The 16,448-nt window shown below is 50.4% G+C and overlaps 1 protein-coding gene across 12 annotated transcripts in view; it reads right to left on the bottom strand.

The window, feature by feature from the left end:
• Positions 1 to 16,448, bottom strand: part of dock7 (dedicator of cytokinesis 7) — a 292,969-nt gene that overhangs the window by 57,629 nt on the left and 218,892 nt on the right. For 5 of the 12 annotated variants that reach the window (XM_072511162.1, XM_072511164.1, XM_072511166.1 and 2 more), the window contains exon 35: positions 12,292 to 12,309. The exons of the other annotated variants lie outside the window; for them this stretch is intronic. In XM_072511162.1, the coding sequence (XP_072367263.1) occupies positions 12,292 to 12,309 (18 nt within the window). The remainder of the gene's footprint in view (positions 1 to 12,291; positions 12,310 to 16,448) is intronic. 12 annotated transcript variants of the gene reach the window in all.

The following is a 16,448-nucleotide window of genomic DNA, read 5'->3' as shown; positions in this document are numbered from 1 at the left end:
CCCTATTTAGGGTGTCCCAGTGAGGGGGTCTCTCTATTTAGGGGATCCTTGTGGGGGTGGTCTTCCTATTTAGGTGGGCCTTGTGGGGGGGGGGGAGTCTCCCTATATAGGGGGTCCCTGTGGGGGGGGGCTCCTTTAGTTAGGGGATCTCAGATCGGGTTCTGGTGGGGGAGGGGTGGGCAGGTAGTGCATTGTGGGGGCTGGGGGTGGTCTTGGATGGGCTTTGGAGGAACTTCCTTCAGGAGGTACCCCCATGGCCCTCCGCGAGGTCCACCACGTCAGGTTCATGTTTGGTGAAACCTGTAGTGAATCTCGCCCATGTGATTCTGGCCCGGAGAATCACAAGTGCCCAGACACTCTGGTGCCGGTCCTGCTAAGTGGATGCAAATGGGTCCTATTGACCTGTTTGCATCCATTAGCAGCCTCCCGCTGGCGGGTGGGCAAGAACCCCAATCCTGCTGGCAGAGGGGGCGGGAGCAAATCAAGGCGCAGCGAACCTCAATTTCAGCCAGATGCCCAATTCTCCGCCCGATCGCCATCCGCGCTGCCAGCGTCGCGGGGCAGAGAATCCAGGCCAATGATTGCCCCAAAACAAAAGGGTGGTAACTCAATGTTTTGGCTTGACTATATGCCTCCTTTTAGCTTCAAATGGTAAGATGAACTTTAATCCCATCTGGGTTCACTTTAGTTTAAATACAAACAATTCAACATAATTCACTCCAAAGCCATGGGTTAATAGAATCTCAAATCGCAACAGATTGACTGCAACCCTATGTTGATGCCACATCAAAGGGGAAGTTCTTCTCCATTTATCCAGCACTTTGTTGTTGGAAAAGTCAAACTTCTGGGATGTTTCTGAATGATGCACTGATGAAAATATCTCCTATATTACCTCAGATTTCCCCCCCCCAGTATTTCCAAATTGTGGACCACCCATGGTGAAGGTATCATCATTCTTGAAAATGATGGGGAAGGAAAGATAAAACTCAGGCAGTTGCCATTAAGTGGTGACAAATTTAGGGTTTAAAGACTGGATTGCAGTGGATGGGCAAGACTGAGGGATGTAATATGGGAGAGGGGCAAGCGGGGGGAGAGGAAAAAGAAGAGAGGGCGGAGAATGGGACTTACTGTGAGCTAAGGCATTGGCAGCAGAATATGGGATAGTCTCAAGTTTACGGAGGGTAGAATGTGGGAACCAGCTAACAGTACGTTGGAATAGTCCAGTCTAGAGGTAATTAATGCATGGATAGGGTCTCATCTGCAGCTGAGCCGAAACAGGGTCGATGGTGATTTAAGTTACAAAGTGGAAATTGATGGCTTTAGTGACGGCATGAATAGGAGGCCGGAAACTTACCTCAGGATCAAATGTAACACCAAGGTTGCAAACAGGCTGACTAAATCTCAGACTGTTGCTAGGGAGAGGGATGAAGTCAATATCTGGTAATGAAGCCAAAAGCTTCCCAATATTTAATTAGAAGAAATTTCTGCTCATCCAGTACTGGATGTCCGATCAGTAACAGTGGAAGAAGCAACGGTGGAAGAATGGAGAAAGATGGTGGTGAGGTAGAGTGCCATCATAGGCCTTAGATGATATCGCCAAGGGGCAGCAGGTAGATGAGAAATTGGAGGGGGTCAAGGAAAGATCTGTGTGGGCACCAGAAGTAACAATGTGAAAACAAGAAGAGAAGCCACTGGAAATGATTCTCGGGCTATGATTATAGAGATAAGAATGGAATCACGAAAAGACATGGGTGGGGGATGGTAAGGTGTCAGATATATATAGGGAAATGAGGGACGAAGGGGAGACTATGGTAGAAGAACTAAAAGGGAAATGGGAAGAAGAGCTGGGGGAGGAGATCGAGGAGGGGCTGTGGGCAGATGCCCTAAGCAGGGTAAACTCGTCGTCCTCGTGTGCCAGGCTAAGCCTGATTCAGTTTAAGGTATTACACAGGGCGCATATGACTGGAGCACGGCTCAGTAAATTTTTTGGGGTGGAGGATAGGTGTGCGAGGTGCTCGAGAAGCCCAGCGAATCATACCCATATGTTTTGGTCATGCCCGGCACAACAGGGGTTTTGGATGGGGGTGACAAAGGTGCTTTCAAAGGTAGTGGGGGTCCGGGTCGAACCAAGCTGGGGGTTGGCTATATTTGGGGTTGCACAAGAGCCGGGAGTGCAGGAGGCGAGAGAGGCCGATGTTTTGGCCTTTGCGTCCCTAGTAGCCCGGCGCAGGATATTGTTAATGTGGAAAGAAGCCAAGCCCCCGGGGGTGGAGACCTGGATAAATGACATGGCAGGGTTTATAAAGCTAGAGCGGATTAAGTTCGTTCTAAGGGGGTCGGCTCAAGGGTTCACCAGGCGGTGGCAACCGTTCGTCGAATACCTCGCAGAAAGATAGATGGAATGGAAAAAAGAAGGCAGCAGCAGCAGCCCAGGATCGGGGGGGGGGGGGGGGGGGGGGGGTAGGAGGAGGAGGAGGAACCAGAAGGACTCTCAGGGTTGTTAATATATACTGTATAATATGTATAGGTCGTTGCTACAGATAATTATATATTGGACTGTTAAATTATATTTTTGGAGAGTGTTACTTGTGATAAGGCAGTTGCCAATTAGGGTTAGTTTTCATTTTTGTTATTTATTATTTATTCATTATTTTTTTGTTTATAAAATAGGTCATTGTTATTTGTGTTGTTATAATATTGTGTAAAGGGTGCACAATGTACTGTGTTGGTTGACCAAAAGTTTTCAATAAAATATTTAAAAAAAAAGAATGGAACCACGTGAGAGCAGTACTACCCAGTTGGAAGGCAGTGGGTGAAGACTTATCCTGTTCAGAGATACAAGAGAAATGTTGGAACATCTTTGGATGGTTTGACTTCATTGAGAATCAAGAAATGTTATTGTTGGCACAGAAGAGGAATATGAGTACTTGGAGGCAGCTTTCACGGTGAGGAAAGTGTGGAACTTCCATTGGAGGCGAGAGGAAAAAGTGAAGCCAGATCTGTCAACAGATAAAGGGGTGACCGCTGATGGTTGGACTGCATGCTTGGAAGGAGAAAAAGCAGAAGATTTCCAATACTGCACTGAAAGGTTAAATGCAGCAACTGGAACCAAGGGCACGATTTCACCGAAAAGTTTCTAAGTGGTAACGAGTGGGAACTGACACAAGCGTCTTGACGCTCGACCTGTCGAGGCCGTCACCGGTATCAAACGTTAATTGGACCACGGGCTTTATGCTGCAAATGATGATCTCGCCAGCTGATTCGCCGGTACCGCACCCTACAGCAAGGGGCAGCAGCACTTAAACCGATCCTGCAGAGCAAACCCCACACAGCTCGCAGCCATGCCACGATTCGGGGTTGCCGACCTGGCCAGATTGTTGGACGTGGTCAAGATCAGATGGGTTGTGCTGTTCCCCTGAGGGGCTTGGAGGGTCAGCCAGTGCCACCTGGGAGGAAGTGGCACCGTCCATCAGCTCGGGGAGAGTCACTAGGGGGACCGGCACCCAGTGCCGTAAGAAGATCAATGACCTCCAATGGGTCGCACGTGTTGGTTGGCATCGGCCCCCTTGAACCCCCCGCCCATGCACCTGGCACCACCCCCTCTCAGCACCACACTGTGCCCTGGCCCACCCATGTCCAGCAGAGTCACCCACACTGCCCCCCCACCTTTACACCCCATCCCCACGATGAACGATGCGTGCGGCTCCCAAAGTTGGCCCACAACCGACTGGAGAGGGCCCAGATGGGCGGTGGGGTGCCGGAAATCAGAGTTCTCACCCCCATGAGAAACAGGCTCTGGACGTCATGGGAGTGGTCGAGGACAGATCTGTCACCGACATAGAGGTTTGTAAAAGGCATAGAGATGAAGATCCACCGGGCCCCACCCACATGGCATGTCACAAGTGAGGTGTTAATGCCATACAGACTGATCCATCCCTTCCACTGACCACAAGTCCATTCTCCTGGTGTTGGCCCACCCAGGGGGTTCCATCGCCGCCCCCCCCCCTCCCATGAGAACACCTTGGAGTGGAGCTCCGAGGAGACCACCGTAATTACGGCGCAGCTGTCGCCCCCACCCTCCATCAGCGCAGAGACACACACCTCAGTGGGTGACAGTAGTGGACAGGCTTATGGTGCACATCCAAGTGAGCACATCAGGTGGAGGCAGGAAAGCCCAGGCGAGACAGCAGTCAGAGATCTACTGGATCCCAGGACCCAGCTGGGTCCCAGTCAGATGCTGAGCCTCTGGACCAGGTTACCTGGAGCTGATGCAGTCGCTAGGGCGCGGCTGTGATATTCAGATGGGGATGTCAGCAACACTCCAACAAGTAGCCGATTGGAGGAGTCTCAGAGGCTACGGGCGCAGGAGATAGCGCCGGCAATGCGTGGCACCAAGGCCAACACTGCCAGGTTGGCGACTGCAGTGAAGTGCCTGATGCGAGACATGGAGGTGTCCAAGGCACGGCTGAGTCAGTGTAGCTGAGCGCCTCGACAGCATGTCCCAGTTGCTGGGGGACCTGTCGCAGTCTCAGGTTCACCTTGATGAGGCACTGCAGACCACATCCCAGTCTCAGGTGGGAATTGCTGAGGCCCTCCATAGCATATCCTGGTCAAAGAGGGAGGTGTCCCAGACAGGTGGGCAATGCCGGGCCACTCCAAAGCAGGTCCCAGTCACAGAGGAGCATTGCCAAGGATGTCAACTACTGCTGACATTGGGGAGCCACCAGGGCTGGCAGAGCCAAATGATGCAAGGACAGCCGGGGATCCAGCTGCCCCGAGGTGAACCCCAGGGCCCTATGGGCACTGACTGGGAGAAGAGCGGAGACCCGATACAATGAGACCCATGCTCCGTCTTGCCACCCTGTTCCGGTTGCTGACTCCAAGATACATCATTGTCAGACGAATCGGTCACTGATCTCCGCACCGGCGTCATTAGCCAGGGCCTCAGCGGGTACCCCTTATTCTCCAAGAGCCAAATGACCATCCTGGGGTGGTCCTCGAAGAGGCCGGGGATGTCAGTCTGCCCCAGAATGTAACTACCGTCCACACTCCCTGGGAAGCGTGCACACTCGTGCATGATATTGAGGGTGGTCGCACACGAACTTGGTGTTCAGGGAGTGGAACCCCTTCTTGTTGATGTAGGGTGCTCCCTGCCGGCCCGGTGAGCACAAGACACCATCCCTGCCACCTATTACCCCTGGACGTGGGGTATCCTGGCGGTGGCGGAGAATTCTGCTGCCCAGGCATCTTGTTGGGCCTGGTCCATGTCAAAGTTTATATAGTTAGCTGCCCGGACAAACAGAGCATCCATGACTTCACGGAAGCTTGTGGGATGCCACACAAATCCTCGTTGGGAGCCCTGGAATGATCCTGAGGCATATAAGTTAAGGGCTATGGTGACATAACTGGCCGCCGAGAGTGGGTATCCTCCTCCTCCACGTGGTGCCAGGTCTGAGGACATGGCACAGGTTTCGCATCATCTCCTTGCTGAGGCGGACCCTCCTGCGGCTCGAATGACCATCAACGCCTGTACACTTTGGGCTTCCCCATCTGGGTCCCTCCCTGGCCTGATGGCATCGGGTCCTCGGTGTGGGGCTGGGCCCTGCACATGGGCTGCCGCCTCCAGCCTCTGTCGAAGCTGCTGCCGACGTCTGGTCAACTGGCTTGCCAACAGCACCTCGAGGGCCGCTTCCGCGGGGTCCAGAATATCATTCATCCTGGGTAATATCTATAAGAAATTAGAGGGTGTGAGACAGACAACCAGCGGTGTCTTCCACCGCAGGACCCTCCATTCTCCCACTGCTTCCCTCCCCCGCCCCCTGTCATCCTCCCACTGCTTCCCTCCCCCACCCCCTGTCATCCTCCCACTGCTTCCCTCCCCCACCCCCTGTCATCCTCCCACTGCTTCCCTCCCCCACCCCCTGTCATCCTCCCACTGCTTCCCTCCCCCACCCCCTGTCATCCTCCCACTGCTTCCCTCCCCCACCCCCTGTCATCCTCCCACTGCTTCCCTCCCCCACCCCCTGTCATCCTCTCACTGCTTCCCTCCCCCACCCCCTGTCATCCTCTCACTGCTTCCCTCCCCCACCCCCTGTCATCCTCTCACTGCTTCCCTCCCCCACCCCCTGTCATCCTCTCACTGCTTCCCTCTCCCATCGCCCTGCCCACGCACCTCCGGCTAAGGCGTGGGCCCCTCACCGGTGCCCACACCCTCCCTCTGGTCATGGAAATGTCCCTGGTGCTGGGGCCCAGCCCCTGTGTATTCAGATGTTGGCCGCTGCATCCTTGGTGTTGCTTCCTGCAGTGCTCAGGTAGTGTCCAGGCATCATGGTCTGATTGGGATGCTAGGCAATGACTGCCACATGCCACGTCTGCCCACGGGAATCCACTTGGGAGCTGTGAAGTGCTCACTTAACGACTGCCAATTCCCTCTTAGCAATAGCCTTCAGCGTGCGGCCAGAGGTAGTTATGAGTGATCGGTGGCGCAGACAGGCAGGGGTTGCCCCCGTAACGGGTACACATGATCCAGGGGGTGGCATGGTGGACCCGCAGGCGCTGAGACAACCAACCCCTCCCCCCAGCCCAGGGGCGACCCTGCCCACCGATGGCAGCCCACCCCAACCGAGGCTGGCCCTGGCCGGGCCTCCACCAAACCCCTCCTGAGCACTGGGGCAGCAACCCTAGTGCCCCTGGGCTCATTGTCCAGGAGTGAAGATGGCTACTCACCTCCTCGGGTCCCCGCAGCAGCCATTCTGCCAGCGTCATGTTCTTAAAATGGAATGCTAATTGGAGTCTGCGTGACCACTCACTGGGGGTAGCGCTTAGTTCACAGGAGACTGTTAGATAGGGGGTTGTACGCACGCATTAATTGTTGTGGGATTGCTCTTAAGTGGTGATTATTGGTTTCTCTCCACGCTTAGGCGGGATCCTGATTTCGCCAATGGGAGCGGGTCAGTTAGATCGCAAACCGATCGACGTCTGCCGCAGTTCCCGAATTTGGCCTCACCCTCGATCTAACGCCGTCATTACGCTCTCATTCAAGCGTATCACAGCCATTAATTCACACCCTTTATCATCATTCCTTCACTGTCGTAGGATCAAAATTCTGGGATTGGCTTCCCAACAGCACAGTGGGTGTACCTACAGCAGATGGACTGCAGCCATTCAAGAAGGCAGCTCACCACCCCTTTTTCAAGGGCAATTAGATTTGGGAAACACATGCCGGCCTTGACAGCGACTCCCATCCTCCGAGAGAGAGTTAAAAAAAAACAGGATTGCACTGCAATATAAATGAAAGTCTGCCTGAAAATATAAAATGCATGGGGCTGGATTCCCCGATCGGCGACGCCGAAATCACGTTCGGCGATCGGCCGGAGAATCCACGTTTACGCTGCAATTAGGGGCGGCGCCATTTTGCGATGCTCCACCTCCTCAAAAGCGGCATTCTAATCCGTATGGATGGCCTCATGCCGTCACCTGAGGCCTTCCCCTGACACTCCGCTCCCGTACCAGCCTCCCCGAACAGGCGCCGGAATGTGGCGACTAGGGGCTTTTCACAGTATCTTCATTTGAAGCCTACTTGTGACAATAAGCAATTTTCACTTCATTTCATTTCATGTGCCGAGTCCCCGACGGTGTCGCTCGCGACCGTTCGTGGACCTGGCATGGTGGCTGCGGACTGAGTTCAGCATCGCCACAATAGAGGGGAGGAGGGGCGGGAGCCCTTCCACTGGCAAGGGGGGCTTCCATGGGGAAAGGGGTGGGGGGTGGTCCGGGGGGTGGCGAGGCTGGTTACGGGGGGCAGTTTTTGGCAGGGTGGGTCAGCGCGCTTCCACGGACCCGGTCATTCTCTGGCCGTATTCGCAAGTAAATGTAGGGGCTTTACGCTGCGTGGCTGCTAGCCCCCCACTTGGCAGAGCATCGGTGCGGGTGTGCCACCAACGTTTTGGTCATAAAACCAGACGGATCCTGCGGACATAGTCGCAGGATCGGAGAATCCAGCCCATGATCTTTCCATTCCCCCTGGTTTTTGCACCCAAATGTAGCAACATCTGGAACATGTAGAAGGACCAAAGTAAGATAATGGCTCAAATAGTTGATGTCAATAAATCAAGAATCCTGTTCTTCATCGGAGGACATATACCAGAGGATTAAAACAGATGGCCAGCTATTATCAATTTTCAGGTGGAATATGTGTGGTACTGTCCATTACGTAAGTGCAAATGGACAAGATTATATTAATGAGGGAAAACATTTGATGGGGTAATACAAACCCCTAAAACCACTTTAAAAGCACAAAACTAACAAGATACAAGACAAATTGAGTCTTGTTGGTGATTCAAAAAGCAGCACTTACAGGTTGCACTTAATGTGCTCCGATGTGTTTCCACTTACAAAACAAAACAACAATCTTTGTCTGCTCATATTTTATACATGAAGTTTAATTAGTGAGAATACTGTGAAAGGGAAAAGAGGAAGAAAATAATTGCTCCATTCACATGTAGTGAAATTCTAAACATCTGCATATGAATATAATTCATAATGCCACTCCATATAGCTGCACAGCAGTTCATCCCAGACGACTAGAGAGGAGGTACAGAGAGGGATAAAGATAGATGACGGTAGACCACCATATGACAGCAGAGGGCGGACAGATGGATTGAGGAAGAAAGGGATGCAGAAAAAGAGAGCGAGCGAGGGGAAAAAGAATCGAAAGACAGAAGGAAATATTTATTTGCAAGATCTGACCAAGAAACAAAGAGTGTATGAGTTTAAAGAACTAAGTTAATTTCAAAATCTGCTTTGCACAACTAAAGATACACCATGAATTCTCAGGCTCTTCACCAAAAAATTTAAGATTATTGGCATAATAAAAATCAGAATATAATCCAAGTGAAACTTTTAGTCACTTATTTTCAGTATATTTCAGTATTAGGAAATATCCTTAATAACTACCTAGAGAACAATGGCAAAATAATATATTAAAATAGAATCTTGCACATATCATAAATGAAAAGCACTGCTTATAATAAATCAATTAATTTCTGCAGAATAAAGCATTAAACAGTTAAGTGCCATATTTTGCATTTCGTTATTTGTGCTACAATTTTTCTATTCACTGCAGTTTTAGTGTTTTATCTTCAAGCTGCATGCAGATCAGCATACGAACCAGCGCAAACAGAGCTCCCCCAGGTTTTTCAATGTCCAGGCTGATATGCTGAGGAAGCATTCTGCAAACATATACTTCAAGCATTGGAACAAAAGCACACAGACAGCAATGAACTAGAAGATTGCGTAAATCAAACAGATTAGATGAAGATAGGCTGACTCTTCTATGGTATCTATCCACTAATCATTATAGCCTGTTAACTATACTATTGGTCTTCGATCTATAAAATTAAATTTGGGGAATTATTTGGGCTAAACCCCAGAAAAGTGGCAACATATTAGTGGCTATGACAACACCAAGCCAAACCAGACTGACTAAATACAAAATTTCATCTCATTCTCAATATACATTACCCCACGTGCATATACTCAAACCTGTTTACACAATAGTAGATTATTGTGTGTTACTACATTCTTGTCAGCATCAATATATAACTTGTCAGTGCGCCAACATCTGTTTGATCAATGTCACTGGCTCCTGTGCCACTTCTTTCAACACTAAGTCAAAGTGAATGTGACTAACGTTTTGTCTAGGGGTGTAATCCTACTACTGTATCTTCTTTCTCAGGTACAGGGAAATTAGAGTGGAAATATATGTTATACATACGGTAGTGATTAAACTGATTTCTACAGTAAACGGTAATATAAATAAGGCAGTATACATTCTTTTGGAGGCATAGAACACCATTTTGGTTAGTAGTTATGTCATAGCCTCCAGAGGCAAAGTGCCACTGGCAGCAAACGTGAGCTGCTATCACATTATTCTGGTAACAGGCAAAATAACCTCTTAGTTTGCATGTGCAGGTTCACAATGCAAAACGGTTAGATTATTTGAGTTCACATCTTTAAATAATTATACATCTTTCCCAGTGTTGCCAAATCCACCCTGCAATATAAAAGGGATTAATTCGGAGCATGGGTCATTCTATAGAACAAATGCTATTGTAAGTAGTTCTGCTACCAATATGAGAATTACATTGTTTTGTTCTAATGGCTTGGATATGTGTGTTGGAGCCACAACATGCTACACCATAGAAATATGGGAATAGATTGCACCTACGATCCTTCATCAGACCTGCCATTGCAACATCAGAGGGGGTTTATGAACATCAGTATTGGAGATCATAAGGAAGCAGTTCCATCCTTTAGTGTTGGGATGTGTGTTGCAAATGGAAAGCAAATAATTATTTGGAAGAAGCACTTCCAAAAGTTGAAGTCCCAACCTTAAAGAAAAGGAAAGACTTTTTAAGGGGCAGCACGGTAGCACAAGTGGATAGCACTGTGGCTTCACAGCGCCAGGGTCCCAGGTTTGATTCCCCGCTGGGTCACTGTCTGTGTAGAGTCTGCACGTTCTCCCAGTGTCTGCGTGGGTTTCCTCTGGGTGCTCCGGTTTCCTCCCACAGTCCAAAGACGTGCAGGTTAGGCGGATTGGCCATGCTAAATTTCCCTTAGTGTCCAAAAAGGTTAAGAGGGGTTATTGGGTTACGGGGATAGGGTGGAAGTAAGGGCTTAAGTGGATCAGTGCAGAGTCGATGGGCCGAATGGCCTCCTTCTGCACTGTGTCATGAGAATGTCGCTTTAAGAAATGTTTGGCTGCTCATGTTACTGCAGTGATGTCAGAGTGTGGGTGGAGCTGAGCTCTGGTTCTGCTTTTTAGTTTCACTTTGAGAAAAGCTTGAGTGTGTCTGTCTTTTTGGTTTCGTTTTGCAGTGTGTTGCAGCTGAAGTCAGCCAAAGCAGCTGTATTGTTGAGCTCTCTGCCATGAAGGACTATCTCTTAATCATTTGGTGAATTCAGAATTATAAATGTTTTCAGTATTGAATTTAAACCCTGATATGCTCATGTTTAAAGGTTTGTTAAGTCTTTTGGGTGTTAAAGGACAGCATACAGGTTACTTAGTGTTGTATTCTTTGGGGGTTATCTTTGAATTAATGGTTGCTAAGATATTCACTGTTTGTTTTAAAAAGGTTAACTTGAGTTCTTAGAATAAACATTGTTTTGTTTAAAAAAATACTGGTCCATTTCTGCTGTACCATACCTGTAGAGTGAGCCGTGTGCACCCCATACCACAATCTATTAAAAGTTGTGGGTTAGGTGAACTCCATGATACATTTTGGGGTTCTCTAAACCCTGGCCCATAACAACTGTATGTTCTATGTTCTTGCATTTATGTAGTGCTTTGCATGATCACAGGTCATCCCAAAGCACTTCACAGCCCATAAAATATGTTTAAAATGCAGTTATTTTTGTAACGCATGAAATAAAGACTAGGTTCAGAACAAATAATTATTTGGCATTGTACACCCTGCATCATTTTAATTTCCTCATCTTTGCTTCTTGGCTCATGCTGTGGTACAATGGCAAAAGTGTTTCACCCAAGGAGACACTTGTGAATTGTGAATCCCGATGAGTGTTTGAAGACTATTTGACTATAGAGCCCTTTGCAGCTCAGATCTCTGCTCACAACAAAATTCACCACTCTGTCACTGGACAATGATCAGCAGTCAGTTCTTGGATGTGCTAGGGCTAACTGCAGCTTCCCTACCATACCCCCAGCTGAGATGAACTAAGATTGAGAAGTGAAGTTTCCTTGGGAGGTGGTGGGTGAGAGGGGGGAGTTAGTGTCAGATCGTGTTACTCACAGTGTTTAGATGAAATGATCCCCCAGTTGAAATGGTTCAGTGCCGAAGTAAAGCACCCACCCATTGGCAAGAGCCATCACTGGAGTGTAAATGTATTGGGATTTGAGAAAGGAGCAGAAATATGATCTTCAGATCAAAAAATACACATAAGTGACTTCTCTTGATAAAACTGAAAAACCAACACCAGCATCTGCAATTAAAACTTAAGGTTTCTAAAAGATCAGATCCATTAATAAAATGTTCTAATAATTAATGAAACTTTTAATTTTTCCATTTTAGATTTAAATGTGTTATTTTGCGGAGCTCGCCACACAATAATTATTAACACAAGCACACACATGTACACCTAGCAGGTTAACGCACCACACAGAATGCAATCTCATCCCAGGTGCAACCCAGGGATGAAATTACAAAGTTTTGAGTTTTTTTCACCCAGATAATGCAGAAGCGGGGATGAAAGCAGCATCCAGTGTTACCGTACCTGACAGATTTCTGGCTTCTTTAACAAAACAGCACATGTGAAGAAATAATTACAGCTGTGAGTTAGGATATAGGCAGTGAGACAGAACAAGAGCAAATCTTAACACCCAATAATTCTAAAGTAGGATCACTCTTGGTAACCTGAAGTGGCTCAGTTGGGTAAAGCCACTACCTGTGTGGTACTGAGTCATGCAGACGGGGAAGAGTACCACGTTCTGTCCCCAGTCTGTGCTGAGCTAACAAATATGTGTCCAGTCAGTGGTAGTAGCAATACAGTTGACCTTAACATGAGCATAAAAAGATGAGAAAAAGTGCAGAAGAACATTCAGTCCATTGGGCTTGCCCAATCCCAGCACACATCATTCGCCCACACCAATCTCTGCACAATCTCCTCAGACGGGCAAAAAATTCATGCAATACAGGTGAAGTTAATAAATTTAGCCAAAGTTCTAGCACATCGCTATTTAATAAACCCTGGTGGGTAGAGAATATATATGAATACTGGATGCAAAAAGGATCAAGTTCAGCAATTATTGCTTTGATGGTGGAACAGCCTGGTGACATCTAAATAAAAGAGCCACATGGAGAAGGTATGGGGGGTTGCAGGCATGCATGGACTCATAATTTATTTTCAGCAGAGGTTAAAAAGTCTAAAACCTCATCAAACCTCTTAAAATATTCCAAAACTTCACAGAATGAATCACTGAAATGTTTTTTTGTTTTATTCTTTTTTTAAAATTAAGGGGCAATTTGGTGTGGCCAATCCACCTACCCTGCACATCTCTTTCGGTTGGGGGGGGGGGGGGTGAGACCCACGCAGACACAGGGAGAAACTCCACATGGACAGTGACCCAGGGCCGGAACCGAACCCGCGTCCTCAGCGCCGTGAAGCAGCAGTGCTAACCACTGCGCCACCGTGTTGCCCTGATGACTATTATTTATGAAAACAAATGGAAGAGATGCTTTTCATCGGAATGTATGATTCCATGGTTGACAGGTTCCTTCTAGGTGATTACCAAAAAGCTAAATTGGTTGTAAAAGTCGAGGCCAATGGGTTTGGCAGGCTGTTTAAGCAGGAGAGTCATCAGGCAAGACCTTAACCACTTTAAATTGCAGGTCATAACAATTTCATGGTCAATCTTATGGGAGGTGGCCACCTATTTGGCCATCTCTGGATCCACCATATGAATAAGGATGGCTGATGGTTCCCGAGGCTGCAGGCCCAAACAGATGACTGCAACCTTGGAAGGATGTCATGCAGACCAAGGGTGGGACTCAGCGTTTCTGAGAGGTGTTGACGCCGATGCAGAATCGGTTGTCTTCAAAGAAAGCAAAACTGGCACCGCACCTGGACCGATTCAGCTACAATTCAGGGGCTAGCACTGGCACCACATGGATTCCAATGAGAAACGGTGTGGGATTTGCCGGTTTTGCGATCGACACTCAGGAGGCTGACAAGCTACAGCCACATATACACACCTCACTCCCCACACACACCATCCCAGCCAACAAGATGGTAGTAAAACGCGTGGCTCCACATTTCGTGGACGCAAAGCTTGAGACCCTCCTGGATGCCGTGGAGGAGAGGCGGATGACCTTGTACCCTGGCCCGGAAGGAGGCTGCCAGCCACCGCTATTCGCCGTGCCTGGGTGCTGTTGGCAGAGGCCGTGAGCACCGTGTGCAACATGATCCGGACCGGTCAGCAGTGCCCAAAAAAATCTGCACGAGCTCTTCAAGGCAGCCAGGGTGAGTAGGCAGCAGTGTGCCCCGGCACTAAGCCCCGTCACAGAGGGCAACCGAACCCCCACCCTGCACCACTTGCCAGCACCTGTACCGACCACCATGGCCGGGTGCCCTGGCCACTGAGGCCACCAGCTACCCACGCTTGGGCTGCATGCATCGGACTGTCTACCACTGTCATTTTCTGTTTCCCCCCCACCCCAGGAGAAGGTCGACAACAACCGCCAGGAGTGGGGGAAGACAGGAGGGGTACCGCCGAACCTGTGGCCCCCTAACCATGGCAGAGGGCCCTGGATGTGGTGGGCAGCCCGGAGGAAAGGGAGGTCGCCGGGGTGGAGTTCGGCCATGGGCGAGGAAATGAGACCCTGCTGAATTGTGGTTCCCCGCTACACGCATGTCAAAACCCCCCCAAACCCACCCCCACACTCCCCACACCCATCCCCACCACCCCAGCCTAATCTTGCATCTTCTCTTGTGTCTTGCAGAAGCAGCTGGAGATGGGGCGGGTCCATCTGGTGTCCTTCGCCCCCAGCCAGTGCCAGAGTGCCTCAGCCGGAGCTACCCCATAAGTTGAGCAGTGACGAGGATAGCAGCTCGGATGGCAGCACTCCGGCCGACACTCAGAAGACCCCGGAGCTCGAGTAGAAGGATGACACTAATTTTCCGTCACAGCTGACTCCAACACCTCCACCTTCCCAGAGACATTCTCCTCGGTTGGGTACTTTAGTGAAGAGGCTCCTGGGACACTATCTGGTGCGCACCACACAGTTGACCCGGGACAGAAGGTGGAGGTAGGAACTCCCAAGGGGGCGGATGGTCTGAGGGCGGGCTGACCCGAGGGACTAGTTACCAGATGGGTTTCGGGCTTCTGGAACGGACAGTCCCATCGATCGTGGAGATGCAATCACAGAGCCAGGGACTACATGAGGGGTAGTCAGCGAGCATCCAGTACCTGCAAGTGCTGTTGGAGGAGTCCAACTGCGTGCAGGAGCAGGAAGTAGTGCCTACAATGTGTGCCACCCCGACCAACACCGCACGGGTGGCATCTGCAGTGGAGGCATTGGGGGCAATGGTTTTGACTATGGATCATCATGTCCAAGGCATGGGTCATTCTGTAAAGGCTCTGGCCGTGACCCAGGACAGGGTTGCTGCCTCACAGGCAACCATGTGCCAGAGCCACCTGGACATTGCAGTGGTGCTCCTGAGCGTGGCCCAGTTACAGCAGGCAATGGCTGGGAACATCGGCAGCATTGCCCAGACACTGGCCAGCATGGCACAGGCACAGAGGGAGGTGGCCCAGTCCCAGTGAGAGATGGCGCAGCCACCTGCTGATGTGACACAGGTCCAGAGGGTACTGGCACAGTCAATGGGTGATGTGGCGCAGTCCCAGATGGAGATGGTCCACTCCCTGTGCTACATGGTTATTAGCATGCAGACCCTGGTCGAGACCAGAGCGGGCCCCCAGGACTGGCAGCGCCAGGTGGTGGGGGAGCCTCAGGGGATAGCTCTGCTTGCATCCCCGTCCCATGGAGTAGCCCGGGGGCAATCGGGCACCCCAAGGGAGGAGGAGGTGCTGGGGCCCATGCTGGTGACTCCCGCAGTGGAGGTGCCAGAACACTGCAGCACCTCAGACTCCCCCACTCCTGTCTCTGGTGCACAGCCAGCAAGCAGAACAGAGCGGCACCACACCACCTGGGACACCCGAGCAGCAGCCGGGCCCATTCTGGCCCAGTCGCCCCAGAAGACGCCTGCCAATGGGGACCCAGGGCACAGGGCAGGAATCACAGCAGGTCACCTTCACTCCTGCTGTACCGTCTGGGGAACCACATAGACATAGCGTCAGGGCCCATAAGGCCAAAAAGTTATTCACTAGTTAAGTTGGCATGGTGCAGGGTACAGTTTAGTTATAGGGGCGAGGACACAAACCTGTATGTACATTGTCACATTAAAAACCTGTTACTACTGTTACAACCATACAGCCAGTGTCTCTCTGCAGAACCAAGGGCCATGTTGGGTGGTCAGTGGGGTGCGCAGCAAGTGGGCTGGCTGCCTTGCAGGCCACGGCAATGGCGGTCTGTGGCTGGATACCACCCCAGTCCTGTGGGGGGTCACCCCAACCTCACGGCTCGTTCCCCTGTCACCCCCCCTCCCCCGGCCCTGGTGGTGGGATCTTCCGGTCCTGCCGCTGACAATGGGGTTTCAGGTTGTTCACACCCTCTGCCACCGGGGAACCTGCAGCGTGAGGGTCAACATTGGCGGAATTAGATGATCCCGCCGGTGGGAACGGCTGGAAAATCCCGCCCAATAAAGTCTGTCTTCTGGAGCACTGTGCTTGCTCCATATTCCATGGTGTGGAAGGCTTTTCACCTACCGGCATCAGAACACCTATTAAGATGTAGGCCATTTAGGTGCAACAA

The sequence above is a fragment of the Scyliorhinus torazame genome, chromosome 7 (genome assembly GCF_047496885.1).
Source record: "Scyliorhinus torazame isolate Kashiwa2021f chromosome 7, sScyTor2.1, whole genome shotgun sequence".
Lineage (NCBI taxonomy): Eukaryota > Metazoa > Chordata > Chondrichthyes > Carcharhiniformes > Scyliorhinidae > Scyliorhinus > Scyliorhinus torazame.
Note: the sequence above shows the minus strand (reverse complement) of the source record. Positions and strands in the feature narration are given on the sequence as shown.